The sequence below is a fragment of the Dermochelys coriacea genome, chromosome 2 (assembly GCF_009764565.3).
Source record: "Dermochelys coriacea isolate rDerCor1 chromosome 2, rDerCor1.pri.v4, whole genome shotgun sequence".
NCBI lineage: Eukaryota > Metazoa > Chordata > Testudines > Dermochelyidae > Dermochelys > Dermochelys coriacea.
In genome coordinates, this window is record NC_050069.1 from 271696736 (window position 1) to 271715699 (window position 18964).

The 18964-nt window shown below is 56.8% G+C and overlaps 1 protein-coding gene across 1 annotated transcript in view; it reads left to right on the forward strand.

The window, feature by feature from the left end:
• NOS3 (nitric oxide synthase 3) overlaps positions 1-18964 on the forward strand; it is a 65108-nt gene that overhangs the window by 44502 nt on the left and 1642 nt on the right. The window contains 11 exon segments of the mRNA XM_043509828.1: positions 575-719; positions 1914-2018; positions 2694-2761; positions 3218-3334; positions 4885-5059; positions 5584-5716; positions 6712-6790; positions 6885-7072; positions 8069-8250; positions 8967-9177; positions 18714-18801. Coding sequence (XP_043365763.1) covers positions 575-719; positions 1914-2018; positions 2694-2761; positions 3218-3334; positions 4885-5059; positions 5584-5716; positions 6712-6790; positions 6885-7072; positions 8069-8250; positions 8967-9177; positions 18714-18801 — 1491 coding nt within the window.

The window sequence follows — 18964 nt, forward strand, 5'->3', positions numbered from 1 at the left end:
ATGGATACACATGTCTAGGCATGGCAGGACTGGCAGGGTGTGAAGACGTGTGTCCAGCTGTGGCAGGACCGGCAGGGCATGGATACACGTGTCTGGGCATGGCAGGACTGGCAGGGTGTGAAGACGTGTGTCCGGGCGTGCAGGGCAGCAGGACATGTCGTGTCTGGGCATGGCAGGACTGGCAGGGTGTGAAGACGTGTGTCCGGGCGTGCAGGGCAGCAGGACATGTCGTGTCTGGGCATGGCCAGCCGCTTCAGGGTGCCAGGAGCTGCAGCATCCTGACCTCTCTGAGCGGGCATGGCAGGGGCTTGGGGCTGCAGAGAGCATCTGGGAGGGGGGCTGACAGAGGCCTTGGCCAGCTCTGCCCCGGCCAACCTATGGCAGAGGCACTGAGGCCATATCCTGCCCCACTGCTGTCTCCTCTCCCCCCCTCCCCCGTGGCTTGTAGCCGTAGTACCCAGCTGCCCGGCACTGCCCTGGCTGGCTCCGAGCACTGGCCCGGGAGGGGCCCAGGGCTGGGGTCTGCAGGAGGGAGCTGGGGTGGGCATGGTGACACCCTCCGGCCTCCCCCCAGCGCGGTGAAGATCTCGGCCAAGCTGATGGTCCACGTGATGGCGCGTCGCGTCAAGGCCACCATCCTGTATGCCACCGAGACGGGCAAGTCCCGCACCTACGCCTGGAACCTGGGCGAGCTGTTCCGGCACGCCTTCGACCCCAAGGTGGGGCTGGGGGGCTGCAGGGTACTGCCTGGGGAGCAGAGGGTTGATGGCCAGGAGCAGGATGGGGGGCTGGTTGGGGTGGAGGTTAGCGGGGATTGGTTGAGGGCTGGCTGGGGGAGAGGGGGACTGGCAATGGGAACAGGGACTGGCAGGGGAATGGGGTGGGGATTGGCTGGGGGAAGGAAGAGGGGCTGGCTGGGGTGGGTGCGGGGGCTTGCTGGGGGGGACTGGGCTAGGAGAGGGCTGCCAGGGGGTGGTGGGGGGGGGCTGGCTGTGGGGCAGGGGATGGATGGGGGATGGCTGGGGTGGGTGGGGGAACATGTGGGGCTGGGAGAGTGGAGAGCTGGGGGACAGGAGGCTGGTGGGAGGAGGATGGGGGGCTGGCTGTGGCTGGATCATTGGCCCCTTGCCAGGTCCCCCCATCTCCCCAAATGCTTTTCAGATGGGGGGGAACCTGCCACATTTGGTTTCCCAGGATCCTGTCACTGCCCCAGGCCCCCAATCGCCCCCAGCACAGTGCGACCCACAGGAAGGATTTGTGGGTCAGAACATCCAGCAGTCAGGGCTCCTGCGTTCTCTTCCCAGCTCGGCGGGGGCAGAGTCTGGTGGGTACAGAGGGGGAGGGGGCAGGGAACCAGGACGCCTGGGTTCTATTCCAGCTCTGGGGGGCAGTGGGGTCTGGGGCTAGAGCAAGGGGGGGCTGGGAGCCGGGACCAACCCAGGCACTGCCGCCGGCTCCACCCCAGGCCCCTGTAGCCCCCTGGCCCAGCTGCTCTGGAGGAGACGGGGAGACCCCTATTGGTCAGTGACGGAATAACCAGCCCAGGTGAGGCGCCCTGGACCCCTAGCGGGGACAGGCCCAGCAGCTCCAAGGGACCCTGCCCAGAGGGAGACCCCCCCAGGCCCCTAGCAGACGCTGGCCCAGTGCTGTCGCAGGCAGCCCGGCCAGATGGACGCTCTCGTTATCCAAAGCACCGTCCGACGCTCTGACCCTGCCTGAACACTTGGCCCGAGCGAGACCATGTGGCAGGGAGTTCCACCGGCTCAGCGTGGGTGGGGACAGAGGGATCCCTCCCCTCAGCCTGGAGCATGCGGCCTGCCTGCCCCGCGCGGGAGACAGGCACAGCAGTGCACATCGGCCCCCTCCGCTGCCCTGCAGCCCCGGCCCCACTGACCCCCAGTGTCATCCCCTAGGTTGTCTGCATGGACGAGTACGACATTGTCAGCCTGGAGCATGAGACCCTGGTATTGGTCGTGACCAGCACCTTCGGCAACGGCGACCCGCCAGAGAGTGGGGAGGTGAGGGGGGGACCCCAGAGGGCAGAGTCTTGGGGCCAGCACCTACGGACCATTGTTGGGTGGGAAGCTGGCATTAGAGGGCCGGGGAGGTGCCTGGGGGTTGGTGCCCGGGGAGCAGCACTAGAGGGTTGGGGGTGCCTGGGGGTTGGTGCCTGGGGGTGCAGGCAGCGTAGAGGCCAGGGGGTGCCCAGGGGAGCAGCACTAGAAAGCCAGGGGGTGCCCGGGGGAGCAGTACTAGAGGGTTGGGGGTGCCTGGGGGTGGCAGGCAGTGCTAGAGGGCCAGGGGGTGCCCAGGGAAGCCGTACTAGAGGGTTGGGGGTGCCTGGTGGTGGCAGGCAGCACTAAGGCCAGGAGGTACCCCGGGAGCAGTACTAGAGGTTGGGGGTGCCTAGGAGTTGGTGCCTGGGGGTGCAGACAGCGTAGAGGCCAGGGGGTGCCCAGGGGAGCAGCACTAGAAAGCCAGGGGGTGCCTGGGGGAGCAGTACTAGAGGGTTGGGGGTGCCTGGGGGTGGCAGACAGCACTAGAAAGCCAGGGGGTGCCCAGGGGAGCAGCACTAGAAGGTCAGGGGGTGCCTGGGGGAGCAGTACTAGAGGGTTGGGGGTGCCTGGGGGTGGCAGGCAGTGCTAGAGGGCCAGGGATGCCCGCTCGAGCCCCTGACCCCTCTCTCCCGGCAGAGCTTTGCCAAGGCGCTGATGGAGATGTCCTGCCCCTATGTCAGCTCCACGCAGCCTGAGCAACAAAAGTGAGTGATTCCCACAGGTGTGGGGCAGCTCTGGGCCAGCGGTCAGGACCCCCTGGGGCTGGCAGCCCCCTGTGCCTGGGGCAGTGGGGTTAGCGAGGTCCCTGGGCTGGCCGGGGTCACTGCCCTGGGGCAAGGCTGCAGGTGGCATGTTCCAAACCTTGGACTGTGGGAACGCACCCAACACACCAGCGCCCCCGAGAAGGGAAAGGCCCCCGGCCCCCTGAGCCAGTCAGCCCCCACCCTGGGGCTGGATCGGAGCTGGTGCCCCCTAGAGGGGAAAGGCCCCACATCCCATTCCCCACCCCCCTGCGGATTGGAGCCATTGCCCCATAGAGAGGAATGGCCCCACGCCCCATTCCCCGCCCCCCTCCGCCAGCCAGCCCCCGCTCTGGGGCAGGAAGGATGGGCCCAGCTGTGCCCTGCCCGGCCGGGGGCTCACTGCATGTCCCCTCCCAGGAGCTACAAGGTCCGGTTCAACAGCGTCTCGCAGAGCGACGGGCTGGTGGCCTCCTGGAAGAAGAAGCGGAAGGAGTCGAGCAACACGGACAGCGCCGGGGCCCTGGGCACGCTCCGGTAGGCGCCGCCCGCAGGACAGCCCGGCATGCCATGCCCACGGCGAGGGGCGCCAGGACACCTGGGTCCGGCCCCAGCTCTGCCCCTTTTAGCGACTGGCTCTGGCAGCCTGTTTCCTTGTCTGTTGGGTGGGGGTGTCACGGAGCCGCAGGGTCCAGCTCTGCCCGGCCTGTCACCAGGCTCAGGGGCATGACCCCTTAGCAGGCCGGGCCCAGGGACCCCCAGTTCCCCAGAGACCCGCCTGTGGCCTCCACACTCCAAGGCTGGGCCTTCGCCGCAGCGCCCCGTCTCTCCGGCCCCCAGCAGCGAGGCCTGCGGGAGGCCGTGCTGGGCCCTGCGGGGGGCGATGGTCCCGGGCACGTTCACCACCAGCTGGACCGCCTGTCCAACCGGCAGCCGTCGACTAGTCGCCCGGCCAGTCCGACGGGCCTAGGTCAGCGCAGCGAGGCCGGAGTCCAGCCGCAGGCCAGTGCCCGCCGGGCCACCCGAGCGGCACCAGCCCCAGCTCCCTCCCACTACCTGCCTTCCGGAGGTTTCCTGCTGCCAGGCACGGCTGGTTCGGCCCTTGGCATCTCTGTCTTGGGGGACGTACTGTGAAGCCAGGCTCGGTTTCAGCCGGTGGCTGCGAGACCCTGTTCGCTCCAGCCCCCTGTTGGGAGCCCCCAATCCCCTGCCTTCTGCGCTGGTTTCCCAGGAGATTCAACCCTTCAGTGACAGTGCAAAGTGCAGAGGGAAACTGAGGCACATGCAGGTGTCATACAGATATCACCCAACTCTCCCTTTGGCCCCCTCTGCCTGTGTCCCCAGTTCAGCTCCAAGTGCAGCTTTAACCCTTGTGCCCCCACTGGGGAGCAATGCAAAGTCCGGGGGAAACTGAGGCACACATAGGCTTTGTAAAAATGTTACCGAAAATTCCCTTTGGCACTTGGAGAAGCCAGTGAGGGCCGGGAAACGCCCCCTTGGGTGCGGGCAGCAGGCAGGGAATGGGAGTGGGAAAGTCACTCTGGGGCCCGGGGGCATTCTGGTCAGACCCTCCCCCCACTCTCAGTGTCTCCCCAACAGCCATGGCGCCCCCCTTTGCCAATGCCTCTTAGATCAGCAGGGCCCCCGATCTAGTTGTGATCCCAGCCCTGGGCTCCCTCCCGCTCTGCTGGTGGCCCTCACTCCTGACCCACAGTCCTGGCTTGCCTAGACCTGTCCCCCCCAGCTCTGCCGGTGCCCCTCACTCCCAACCCGCAGCCCCTGCTTGCCCAGCCCTGGGCTCCCCCCACAGCCCTGCCGGTGCCCCTCACTCCCGACCCGCAGCCCCCACTAGCCCAGCCCTGGGCTCCCCCCACAGCCCTGCCGGTGCCCCTCACTCCCGACCCGCAGCCCCCGCTTGCCCAGCCCTGGGCTCCCCCCTGTCCTGCAGCGTGTCCCCTGGGCTGGTGGGAGGTGACTGGGTGACCTGCATCCCCACTCGGCCCTGGGGACCCCTCTTGGTGATCCTGGAGCAGAGGTTGGGGCAAAACCCCGGCAGGGGCTCAGCTGCTGTCTCCTGTGCCCCCCAGGTTCTCGGTCTTCGGGCTGGGCTCCCGGGCCTACCCCCACTTCTGTGCCTTCGCCCATGCCGTGGACACGCGACTGGAGGAGCTGGGGGGGGAGCGCATCCTGGCCATGGGGGAGGGCGACGAGCTGTGTGCCCAGGAGGAAGCCTTCCGCACCTGGGCCAAACGGGTCTTCCAGGTGAGGGGGAGGGGCTGGGCGCAGGGGGAGTGGGGCTGGAAGGGCAGAGGGGAGGGGTGGGGCAGAGGGGAATGGGGTGCAGAGGGAGGGGGAGTTGGGGTGCACAGGGGGACTGGGCACATGAGGAGGGGAAGGGCAGAGGGGAATGTGGTGCAGAGGGAGGGGGAGTTGGGATGCACAGGGGGACTGGGGCACATGGGGACGGGAAGGGCAGAGGGGAATGGGGTGCAGAGGGAGGGGTAGTTGGGGTGCAGAGGGGGAGGGGAAGGGCAGGCTCTGGAGTGGGGGATTGGGGTTCTGGGAGACGAGGGTGGCACAAGACCGGGGGGGGATAGGGGCAGGTACCGGGGTCTCCTCCCCCCGCTGTGGAAGGAAGGGCACCCCCTTGCCGCACACTCGGCTCAGGTCCTGCTGGCAGCCAGCTGCCCCCAGGGGTGGTACTGGGGCTCTGGGTCCCCCGCAGGGTCTGGGGGTTGTGACATCAGAGATCTGGGCTCCCAGTGACCCCCACCCGCACCCCCCAGGCCGCCTGCGACACCTTCTGTGTTGGGGATGACGCCGAGGAGGCCGCCAGGGAGGTTTTCACCACGCGGCGAAGCTGGAAGCGCCAGAACTACCAGCTGGGCATCTGCACCGAGTCCCTGGACATGCTGACAGGTACCCGCCGGCCAGTCCCCCCGCACCCTGCCGGGTGCGCTAGCCTGGGGGGCCGATCACCGGCTGGACAGGACCCCCCGTGCGATGCTGGCTGCAGGACCCGGGCCCTCACCTTGGCCTGGTGCAACCAGGACCAGGTCCAGCTTGGGGACCACACGTCCAGAGGGAGGGGCGGCGAAGAGAGCGATTGGGGGATGGGGACCGGTGAGGGGAGGGGAGCTCGTCTGGTTAGCGTCTCAGCCACGCTTCCAGCTGAGGGGACCAGTGTGGGAAGCCCTGGCTGGGCGCCGCTGGAAGGTCTCCATGAAGCTGCTCTCCCGCCGGCGTAACTCCCCCCACGAGCGCGGGCCAAGGCCGGGGAGACCCAGCGCTGTGCACACCAGCGCGGCTGCCGGTGACACGTCACTCGGGGAGGTCACGCCCCAGCCGACCGTAGTGCTTGTGCGGACGTGGCTGGGGCGCCCAGGTGGGGCACCGATCCGGCGGCAGCTCCGCGCTGGAGCCACGGACGCTCCAGGAGGAGCCAGTGGCCGGAAGCTGAGGCCAGGCGCTGGGGCGCGTTGTTAGCACTGAGGGGCGCTAGCCGCAGGGATGATGGAGCCAGGCTCGGGGTGGAGTCTCCGTCACCACCGGTGTTCAGCCGGGGTCGGCCGTTTGCTCTAAGTGCAGCTCGGGGAGTTCTGGCCCTGGCCCGTGTTATGCAGGGTCAGGCCGGCTGGACACGCTGAGCTTGCTGGCCTTGGCATCCATGGATCTGAGAGAGGCTGGGGCTGGAGTAGCCAGGAGCCCCCCCCAGCCAGTGACCCCTGCTGCAGAGTCTGGGGCTGGAGTCACTGGGAGCCCCCCCAACCCAGCTCACGCCCCACCCTTCCCATCCCCCAGACCCTCTGCTGGGAGGGGCAGAGGCTGGAGTCGCCAGCAGCCACCCCTGCTCCCAGCACCCCCTGCTGGGGGCTGGACCCCACTGACCCCCCCAGGCTCTGCTTGCTTGGCAGGTTTATCCCACGTGCACAAGCGCAGGGTGTTTCCGTGCCGTGTCCTTTCCGTGCAGAACCTGCAGAGCCAGGAGTCCAGGTGAGACCCCCCCCGCCCAGGGCCGCCCTGCCTGGCGCTGGGAGCCCCCCACCCCTGGCGCTGGGGCCCGCTCTGACGCCTCCCTCCCTCCCAGCCGCTCCACCATCCTGGTGCGCCTGGACACGGCCGGGCAGCTGGAGCTGCAGTACCTGCCCGGGGACCACGTGGGCATCTTCCCCGCCAACCGCCCTGAGCTGGTGCAGGAGCTGCTGCAGCGCGTGGAGGACCCCCCCCCTGATGGGGAGCCCGTGGCCGTGGAGTTCCTGGAGAAGGCAACCAGTGGTGAGAGGCGAGGGGCTCCTCCCCAGAGCCAGCACTGGGGGCGGGGACCCTGCTGCTAGTGCCTTGGGAATCCCATGAGGGGCAGGGGGTCCCGGTGCTAGTGCCTGGGGGATCCCATGGGGGGCTGGGAGGAATCCATCAGCTAGTGCCTGGGGGATCCCATGGGGGGCAGGGGGTCCCAGAGCTAGTGCTTGGGGGATCCCATGTGGGGCAGGGAGGAATCCAGCAGCTAGGGCCCCCTTTTGCTCTGACTCTCTGTGTTGCTCCCTCCAAAACGACCCTGTGGTTGGGCGCGTGGGGGCCCGCCCCCGATGGCAGCAGAGCTCGGGTTCTGTCATAGATCCCCCAGGTCTGGTCTGTGCCCAGCCTGTCACCAGCCCTTGGCAGTGACCCCTGAGCAGACCCCCCGTTCCCTAGGGCAGCCCCGTGCCCTCCTGCCCCGTCTCGCTCCATGCTCCTGGCCCGAGGCCTGCGGGAGGCTGTGCTGGGCCCCGCCAGGTGCGATGCTCCCCGTGTGTCTGCGCTGACCCCAGGTAGCTCGGCCTGGCAGCGTTGCATCGGGCACCTGGCTATGGACCCTGATGCCCGCAGGCCAGCAGAGGGGTTGGGCCAGGGCCGGCCAAGCCGCGTTGGACCCCAGTTCAGGCTGGGTTGCTCCGTCTCCATCAGGGTGGGATCCTGACACCTCTCGGTCCCTCAGCCCCACCAGGGGCCTTGGCCCTGCTTTCCTGCAGGTCGGGGACCCTCGTCCTCAGGGCTGCTGGGTGCCAGAAGGGTGCATCCCAGCCATCGAGCTGGCGGGTGTCAGCCAGTCCATGGTGACCCACTCCTACCCTGTCAGCTGCCTGGTGCACACCCCCCCCCGCCCCTTGCTGAGCACCCAGGCAGTAGCCACCCCAAGTAAAGGGGGAAACTGAGGCATCGCTAGGAGTCCTGTGCCGGACTAGGTTCACTGCATCACAGGACAGATGTGCCCCCCCTTTGGTCTCTCTGCAGGCAGGCACGCCAGCCCCAAGGCCAGCTGGGTGCCCCTCAGCCGCCTGCCGCCTTGCACCCTGCGCCAGGCCCTCACCTTCTTCCTGGACATCACCACCCCACCCAGCCCCCAGCTCCTGCAGCTGCTGGCCATGCTGGCAGAGGACGGCGCCGAGCGGGAGCAGCTGCAGCGGCTCAGCCAGGTGCGAGGGGCCTTGGGGGCGCTGTCTGGGACACCGCCAGGGAGCAGCCTGGACAGCGGCCATGCGTGGGGTGGGCGTGGCCAGGGGCCAGCCAGGTGCCAGGCCCAGCACGGGGGGTGAGGGAGTGTCCGTGGGCTCCCAACCCAGCGCTGTGGGTGGGGCTGGGGTTAGTATTGTCGAGGGGGTCCCTGTCATTGGGGGCAGGGGGAGGTAGTGTTGGGAGGGCGGGGGGGCTGCGTGTGGGGTGTGGGAGAGCATAGGAGGTGCTGTGGGGGGCTCTATGGGTCCCAGCCCAGTTGTGGTTGGGCGTGGGGAGAATGTGGGGGAGCTCCGTGATCCCAGCCCGGCTGTGGTTGGGGCTCGGGGGAGGAAGAGCATGGGGGGGCTCTGGGGTCCCAGCCCATCTGTGATTGGGGCTCGGGGGAGGGAGAGCATTGAGGAGTTTGGGGGGTCCCAGCCCGTCTGTGGTTGGGGCTCGGGGGAGGGAGAGCATTGGAGGGTTCGGGGGTCCCAGCCCAGCTGTGGTTGGGGCTCAGGGGAGGGAGAGCATTGAGGAGTTTGGGGGGTCCCAGCCCGGCTGTGGTTGAGGCTCAGGGCAGGGAGATCATTGAGGAGTTTGGGGGGTCCCAGCCCGGCTGTGGTTGGGGCTCGAGGAGGGAGAGCACTGGGGGGCTCGATGGGGGGCTCAGGGGGTCCCAGCCTGGCTGCCATTGCAGGACGCCCAGCTCTACGAGGAGTGGAAGTGGTTCCGGTGCCCCACGCTGGGCCAGGTGCTGGAGCAGTTCCCCTCGCTGGTGCTGCCCGCCTCCCTGCTGCTCACCGAGCTGCCTTTGCTTCAGCCGCGCTACTACTCGGTCAGCTCCGCGCCCGGCGCCCACCCCGGCCAGATCCACCTCACTGTGGCCGTGCTGGCCTACCGCAGCCAGGGTGAGCCACATCCCTTCCCCAGGAATGACCCCCCCCGCAGCCAGGGTAAGCCACTCTCCTTACCCCCCGGCCAGGGGAATGACCCCCCGGCCAGAGTGAGCAACCCCCTGTGACAGGTTCCCCCCAGGGCGCCACCTGGAACGGGGGTACCACTGAGCCCCCTGCCCCACCAGCCTGGGCTCCCTTTAAACTGTACTGCTGTGAGCAGCCTGCCAAGCCCTCTGCCAGGCTCCAGCACACAGACAGGTAGGGACACACCCAGCTGCAGCGACATCCACACCGGTTCTTCAACCAGCCCCTGCATGGGAAGGCTCAGCTAAGGCACCTCCCAGTTCCTAAGCCACGCACCCCCCCGGAGTGTAAACCCAAAATTACACCATCTTGCGCTGCCCAGAGACCTGTACAGTGTGAGCTCATGAAAGTCGCCTCCTCCCTCAGTGTGGAGTGGAATATACACAGCTTTCTGCCCCAAGTTATGACCCACACACTGGTTTTAGACAAAACAAAAATAACTTTGTTAACCACAAAAGATAGATTTTAAGTGACTATAAGGGATAGTAAACGGATCAAAGCAAATAAGTAAAACCACAATCTAAGCAGAAACTTTTTAAAGACACCATAATAGAGGCTCAACCTCAATGCATCCGATGAAGTGAGCTGTAGCTCACAAAAGCTTATGCTCAAATAAATTTGTTAATCTCTAAGGTGCCACAAGTCCTCCTTTTCTTTTTGCAGATACAGACTAACATTGCTGCTACTCTGAAACCTAACTGTAGTCTGTAACCTATCATTTAAATCAGCTTCTCTACCAAATGACTGGAGGATAGCTAATGTAACGCTGTAACAATGCTGGTTCTGGCGGGACCCAACTGAAAGTGCCAATTCAGGACAAAGTGCTTAAAGTAGGGCAGTTACAGCCCACGGATGGGGTTTTCCACCTCTAAAGCAAACCAAACCAGCCAAACAGAGAGGACTTCGGTCTCACCCCACTGGTGAACCACAAGTCACACAAGCAATTCCCTTAAACACTCCAGTTGCCCAGTATCACCACCAGTGCCACTCGTTATGGGGACAAATGGTTATGAAAACCAATACCCCAGTAAAAGAAAAAAAGATTCCCTTAATCCCAAAGGACCAAGCCCCAGACCCAGGTCAATATACAAGTCAGATCTTGCCCACAAATTACGCTGTTGCTAATCCTTTAGAATCTAAAATCTAAAGTTTTATTCATGAAAGGAAAAAGATGTAGATGAGAGCTAGAATTGGTTACATGGAATCAATGACATACAGTGATGGCAAAGTTCTTGGTTCAGGCTTGCAGCAGTGATGGAATAAACGGCAGGTTCAAATCCAGTCTCTGGAGAACATCCCCAGCTGGGATGGGTCATTCAGTCCTTTGTTCAGAGCTTCAGTGTAGCAAAGATCCTTCAGAGGTAAGAAGCAGGACTGAGGACAAAATGGAGATGATGCAGCTGCCTTTTATAGTCCTTTTGCCATGTGGCTTGTGCTTCCTTTCTTCCAAACACAAGCTGCCCAGCACATGGCCTGGAAAAACGTCAGAGTTCTGTCCATAGGCAGGTCCCTGCATTCCTGGCTGAGTCCCAAGGCCCGTCTGCCTTCTCTCAACGGGTCAGTTGTGTAGCTGATGGGCTGGGCAGAGCTGACACCAACTTGTCTGGGGTGTCACCCAGAAGCACGGCACAAGTTTGAACTACAGACAGGATAGAGCCAATACTTATAACTTTCAATACAAAATGATACATAAATACAGAAAGCATAATCATAACCAGCAAACCATAACCTTTTCATGGACACCTTATTTGACCCCTTTTGTACAAGATTTGGTGCCACTGCAGGACTTTGGTTACAACAATAATCTATACGGTCCCAGTTCATGTAAAATTGATGCAGGAAGGGATAAGAACATAAGAATGGCCAGACTGGGTCAGACCAAAGGTCCATCCAGCCCAGTATCCTGTCTACCCACAGTGGCCAATGCCAGGTGCCTCAGAAGAACAGGTAATGGTCAAGTGATCTTTCTCCTGCCATTCATCTCCACCCTCTGACAAACAGAGGCCAGGGACACCATTCCTTACCCATCCTGGCTAATAGCCATTAAGGGACTTAACCTCCATGAATTTATCCAATTCTCTTTTAAACCCTGTTGTAGTCCAAGTCTTCACAACCTCCTCAGGCAAGGAGTTCCACAGGTTGACTGTGCGCTGTGTGAAGAAGAACTTCCTTTTATTTGTTTTAAACCTGCCGCCCATTAATTTCATTTGGTTGCCCCAAGTTCTTATATTATGGGAACAAGTAAATAACTTTTCCTTATTCACTTTCTCCACACCACTCATGATTGTATAGACCTCGATCATATCCCGCCCTAGACTCCTCTTTTCCAAGCTGAAAAGTCCTTGCCTCTTTAATCTCGCCTCATATGGGACCCGTTCCAAACCCCTAATCATTTTAGTTGCCCTTTTCTGAACCTTTTCTAATGCCAAAAAGAAAAGGAGTACTTGTGGCACCTTAGAGACTAACAAATTTATTAGAGCATAAGCTTTCGTGAGCTACAGCTCACTTCATCGGATGCATTTGGTGGAAAAAACAGAGGAGAGATTTATATACACACACACAGAGAACATGAAACAATGGGTTTATCATACACACTGTAAGGAGAGTGATCACTTAACATCACCCACAGCAGGGGGGATTGGCTTATCTTAAGTGATCACTCTCCTTACAGTGTGTATGATAAACCCATTGTTTCATGTTCTCTGTGTGTGTGTATATAAATCTCTCCTCTGTTTTTTCCACCAAATGCATCCGATGAAGTGAGCTGTAGCTCACGAAAGCTTATGCTCTAATAAATTTGTTAGTCTCTAAGGTGCCACAAGTACTCCTTTTCTTTTTGCGAATACAGACTAACACGGCTGCTATTCTGAAACTTTTCTAATGCCAGTTTATCTTTTTTGAGATGAGGGGACCACAACTGTACGCAGTATCCAAGATGTGGGTGCACCAGGGATTTATATAAGGGCAATAAGATATTCTCCGTCTTATTCTCTATCCCCTTTTTAATGATTCCTAACATCCCATTTGCCTTTTTGACTGCCGCTGCACACTGCAGGCGTGTCTTCAGAGAACTACCCACGATGACTCCAAGATCTTTCTCCTGATTAGTTGTAGCTAAATTAGCCCCCACAATATTGTGTGTATAACTGGAGTTATTTTTTCCAATGTGCATTTCTTTACATTTATCCACATTACATTTCATTTGCCATTTTGTTGCCCAATCACTTAGTTTTGAGAAATCTTTTTGAAGTTCTTCACAGTCTGCTTTGGTCTTAACTATCTTGAGCAGTTTAGTATCATCTGCAAACTTTGCCACCTCACTGTTTACCCCTTTCTCCAGATCATTTATGAATAAGTTGAATAGGATTGGTCCTAGGACTGACCCTTGGGGAACACCATGAGTTACCCCTCCACATTTGAAATGACACAAACATCACTGAGTGCATCCCAAGAGCTTCCCATCCTTGGTTCTGTCCTACTACAGCTAGTATTGGGTTAGAAGCTGTACCAGTGTATAACAGAAATGGTTTGCTAAAGTCATGTTCAATAACATGATTGAATCTTTTTACAGACCCAAGGTAAAACTTAGTTAGAACAATAGTGGATTGGATCTGCTCTTGCAGCATGGTTCCTGTAGGTCTCATGTGATCTTGCCAAGAGCTAAAGAACATAGCAACTTTATCCATACAAGCTCTGGCAAATGTGTGGAACCCAATTAACATCAAGTCAATGTAGATATTAATGTTGTTCATAGTAAAGAAATCTTGGCATTTAGCCATGAAAGCAATAGGATAGTGTGCCTCAGTTTCCCTTTTCATACAGCACATCAGGTCTGGAATGTCTTTTCCCCTGTGAAAAGTTCCAAGTTCCAAGACTGTTCATGGGCATTAACTATGAAACATCAGTATAACAAGGCCTTTTAACACAAAGTGTGATCTCATGTATCACTCTTAACTTGTTCAAGGGTTTTTTCAAAAGATTAGGCACATTGTACATTTTTTCAGTTCTTGGTAATAGCAACACACTAGTTACAAGAATTACCATTAGCAAGAGCAACAAATTCATTGCAAGTGTCCATCTACAATCATTTTTCTCATGCCACACCTTTGACCCAATACCATTGGGATTTTGGCATTTTAGGGTTAGCCTGCGCCTTCCCTTTGCAAAATTAAGGTCTCTTTTTCCTCCTTGTCCTGAAGGATCAAACCCTGATTTATCTCGCTTAACAGAATTCACTGGCTGATTGGGCGTGCTGTCTGTGCTAACAGCTATTAACAAAAAGAAAAGGAGTACTTGTGGCACCTTAGAGACTAACAAATTTATTTGAGCATAAGCTTTCGTGAGTTACAGCTCACTTCATCGGATGCATTAGGTGGAAAATACAGTGACTTCATCAAATGATTAGGTGGAAAATACAGTGACTTCATTGGATGCATTAGGTGGAAAATACAGTGGGGCCCCGCTGTATTTTCCACCTAATGCATCCGATGAAGTGAGCTGTAGCTCACCGAAAGCTTATGCTCAAATAAATTTGTTAGTCTCTAAGGTGCCACAAGTTCTCCTTTTCTTTTTGCGAATACAGACTAACACGGCTGCTACTCTGAAACCAGCTATTAACAAGTCTTTCTTCTCCCAGCCAGCCAGGCAATTTGCATTACCACAGACACTAGCTTTTAAATTCTTAGCTGCTACCAATTTCAAGACTGGACACTCATTCTTCCCTTCAGCAAGATGGGGTCTTTCCCTCCCCACCTTTTTCCTAGAAGGTTGAAAGTGGAAACTTCCTGCTTCCTGTTTTTCCATTGAATGCATCCGACAAAGTGAGCTGTAGCTCACGAAAGCTTATGCTCAAATAAATTTGTTAGTCTCTAAGGTGCCACAAGTCCTCCTGTTCTTCCTGCTCACAGGAATTCCACTGGGAGTGGATGGGTCATTACCCAAAGTAAAAAACGATTTCCCCATACTAATTTCCCCCCTACTCTCACCTTCTTGTCAACTGTTGGAAATGGGCCATCCTGATTATCACTACAAAAGATTTTTCCCCCCTGCTGATAATTGATAGGTCTCCTTACAGTTGGTATGGCAACACCCATTGTTTCATGTTCTCTGTGCATATATATCTTCCTACTGTATTTTCCACTGCATGCATCCGATGAAGTGAGCTGTAGCTCACAAAAGCTTATGCCCAGATAAATTTGTTAGTCTCTAAGGTGCCACAAGGACTCCTCATTGTTTTTGCTGGCTAGGTGTGTTTACCAATTGCAGACTCTGAAGCACGGACTGCTCACTTATAGAATTAGCCCGGAGACATTCCTGTTCCAGCACCATTGTCTTGCCAACAAACTGGTTGAGCACAGCCACTTGGTCACAGGGCTGGCCAACTTTCTTAACAGTTTTTACTCCATCTGAGACCTTCTCAAAGCTATTCACACTGGATCTTTCAAAAGGAAAGTCAGTGGATCCATTTACAACAGAAAATTCCTGGCTGTTAGGAAATGAAACTTTCTTGATTAAATCACTTCCACCCCCTTCAGTTGCAGCAAACAGCTTGCAAAGACCACCCTGAAATTTTTTCTCTTCAGGAATCTTTCTTAGCACCAATTTACCTTTACCTTGCTCTACAGAAGCATTGTTCTGCTGAGCCACTTCCAACTTCTGAGTTTCACTTACATCCAGAATTACCTCTGGCCCATCAGGTGGATTCATACACAATCACCTTTCAGGCAAACTTACAGACTTCCTAGATAAAAGGTTAGAAGCCTTCTCCTTCCCTTTGCCACACACAAGTTCAGGAATCTTTTCCTTCTTGCTACAAGTTGTCAAACTGTCAGTAGGTAACACAATCAAATCACCTTTATGCTCTCCATGTGCCCTGGCTAGGATCTCACCCTGGTCAGACAGAGTTGCTACATCCTTTTCCAGACACACATTACCAACAGGCAAAATACAAGCACCAGAATTGTCTGGGCTCTGGGATTTTGCTAGGACACTAACTGGATGCGATCTAGTTACAGGGCCATTCTCCCGAGCAGACACAAACTTGGGGCCATTCCCTTCCTGGGCTTTAGCTGAATCCAGAACCAACTCTGAGACAACTGCACTATTCTCAACCATCACAGGCTGAAAGGCCCCTTCTGTCCGCTCCACAGACAAAGAAGAGCCGGACACACTTTCTCCTTTAACAGACACACAGCTTGGGATCCCATTCCCCTGGTCCCAGCACACAGGGCTGTTCACAGACAACTGCTTGGAGACCGGGGTAGCTCCCTCCACAGGCAAGTCAATACCCCTGACAGACACAGGCACGTTTCCTTCCCTGTCCCAATTCTCCACCCAGCTAACAGGTAAGGTCCAGAGACACTCACCTTCCACTCTCCTCGCCGTCCCACCCTGCTGACTAGACAAAGTCATCAGCTCACAAGGCTGCCTAGGCTCATCCAAACTTTCCTTACCAGGCACATTATCTGATGGGAGTGGCAAACTGCTGCTCTTCTCACTACACTGAGTTACTTCCATCAAATCAGTTACCTTTTTCAGGTTCACTTTTATAAGCTGTACTAGCCAACAATCCATCACCCATCAAAAATCTACCTTTTCCTTCCTCAGTTAACCTGACCATCCACTTTAATCTGCTCCTGAGAAACGTTTTCCTGACCCACAAGATCTTTCTGCTCTTTATCTAATTTCAGATTCACTTCTGAGACATTAGACAGACATTCAGAAACTTCATTCACAGATTTCAGAGTAGCAGCCGTGTTAGTCTGTATTCGCAAAAAGAAAAGCAGTACTTGTGGCACCTTAGAGACTAACAAATTTATTAGAGCATAAGCTTTCGTGAGCTACAGCTCACTTCATCGGATGCATTCAGTGGAAAATACAGTGGGGAGATTTATATACACAGAGAACATGAAACAGTGGGTGTTACCATACACACTGTAAGGAGAGTGATCAGGTAAGGTGAGCTATTACCAGCAGGAGAGCAGGGGGGGAAAAAACCTTTTGTAGTGATAATCAAGGTGGGCCATTTCCAGCAGTTGACAAGAACATCTGAGGAATGCCGGGGTGGGGTGGGGGGGAGGAGAAATAAACATGGAGAAATAGTTTTACTTTGTGTCATGACCCATCCACTCCCAGTCTCTATTCAAGCCTAAGTTAATTGTATCTAGTTTGCAAATTAATTCCAATTCAGCAGTCTCTCGCTGGAGTCTGTTTTTGAAGTTTTTTTGTTGAAGAATTGCCACTTTTAGGTCTGTAATCGAGTGACCAAAGAGATTGAAGTGTTCTCCAACTGGTTTTTGAATGTTATAATTCTTGACGTCTGATTTGTGTCCATTCATTCTTTTACGTAGAGACTGTCCGGTTTGGCCAATGTACATGGCAGAGGGGCATTGCTGGCACATGATGGCATATATCACGTTGGTAGATGCGAAGGTGAAGGATCCTCTGATAGTGCGGCTGATGTGATTAGGCCCTATGATGGTGTCCCCTGAATAGATATGCGGACAGAGTTGGCAACGGGCTTTGTTGCAAGGATAGGTTCCTGGGTTAGTGGTTCTGTTGTGTGGTGTGTGGTTGCTGGTGAGTATTTGCTTCAGATTGGGGGGCTGTCTGTAAGCGAGGACTGGCCTGTCTCCCAAGATCTGTGAGAGTGATGGGTCGTCCTTCAGGATAGGTTGTAGATCCTTGATGATGCGTTGGAGAGGTTTTAGTTGGGGGCTGAAGGTGATGGCTAGTGGCGTTCTGTTATTTTCTTTGTTGGGCCTGTCCTGTAGTAGGTGACTTCTGGGTACTCTTCTGGCTCTGTCAATCAGGTGGGTATTGTAGTTGTAGGAATGCATGATAGAGATCTTGTAGGTGTTTGTCTCTGTCTGAGGGGTTGGAGCAAATGCGGTTATATCGTAGAGCTTGGCTGTAGACAATGGATCGAGTGGTATGATCTGGATGAAAGCTAGAGGCATGTAGGTAGGAATAGTGGTCAGTAGGTTTCCGATATAGGGTGGTGTTTATGTGACCATCGCTTATTAGCACCGTAGTGTCTAGGAAGTGGATCTCTTGTGTGGACTGGTCCAGGCTGAGGTTGATGGTGGGATGGAAATTGTTGAAATCCTGGTGGAATTCCTCAAGGGCTTCTTTTCCATGGGTCCAGATGATGAAGATGTCATCAATGTAGCGCAAGTAGAGTAGGGGCGTTAGGGGACGAGAACTGAGGAAGCTTTGTTCTAAGTCAGCCATAAAAATGTTGGCATACTGTGGGGCCATGCGGGTACCCATCACAGTGCCGCTGACTTGAAGGTATACATTGTCCCCAAATGTGAAATAGTTATGGGTGAGGGCAAAGTCACAAAGTTCAGCCACCCGGTTTGCCGTGACATTATCGGGGATACTGTTCCTGACGGCTTGGAGTCCATCTTTGTGTAAACTATTTCCCCATGTTTATTCCCCCCATCCCCCGCTGTTCCTCAGACGTTTTTGTCAACTGATGGAAATGGCCCACCTTGATTATCATTACAAAAGGTTTCTTCCCCTCCCCCCACTCTCCTGCTGGTAATAGCTCACCTTACCTGATCACTCTCCTTACAGTGTGTATGGTAACACCCATTGTTTCATGTTCTCTGTGTATATAAATCTCCCCACTGTATTTTCCACTGCATGCATCCAATGAAGTGAGCTGTAGCTTATGAAAGCTTATGCTCAAATAAATTTGTTAGTCTCTAAGGTGCCACAAGTCCTCCTTTTCTTTTTACATAGCTTCATAGATATTAAGGTCAGAAGGGACCATTATGATCATCTAGTCTGACCTCCTGCACAAGGCAGGCCACAGAATCTCACCCACCCACTCCTGCAAAAAAGCTCTCACCTATGTCTGAGCTATTGAAGTCCTCAAATCATGGTTTAAAGACTTCAAGGAGCAGAGAAGCCTCCTTCAAGTCACCCATGCCCCATGCTACAGAGGAAGGCGAAAAACCTCCAGGGCCTCTTCCAATCTGCCCTGGGGGAAAATTCCTTCCCGACCCCAGATATGGTGATCAGCTGAACCCTGAGCATATGGCATCCCATCACAGGCCATTGGGCCTATTTACCATGAATAGTTAAAGATCAATTAATTGCCATGATAGTTATGCCTTGAATATTACACCCCCTTCCCCCCCAGCCAGGGGAGCAACCCTCCTTCCACCCCACACAGCCAGGGAGTGACCCCACCCACAGTGAGGATGAGCAACACCCCCCCACAGCTAGAGTGAGTGATACCCTATGGCCAGGGCAACCCCGCAGCAAGGTGAGCAGCCCGGCTCCCCCAACCCCACCCCCACCCCAGGGAGATGGAGCTTGGGAGGGGAGATGGGGAGAAGGGTATCTGAGTGGGGGAGGGGACGTGGGGAGGGCACCGGGTGGAAGGAGAGGGGGATGCGGAGCAGGTGACTTCCGCATCAGGCTTCTGAGCACCCTGCCCCTGTGTCCCGCAGACGGCCAGGGGCCCCTGCACTTTGGTGTCTGTTCCACCTGGCTGGCCCAGCTTCAGGAGGGGGACATGGTGCCTGCCTTCATCAGAGGGTAAGGGGGGCCGGGACCCTGTATGGGATACAGAGCCAAGGGGGGTGGCTGGCAGAGCTGGGACCCTGCCCTGGGGCACAGAGCCTGGATGGGGGCTGGCGGGGCTGGGACCCTGCCTGGGGCACAGAGCCTGGATGGGGGCTGGGACCCTGCCCAGGACAGA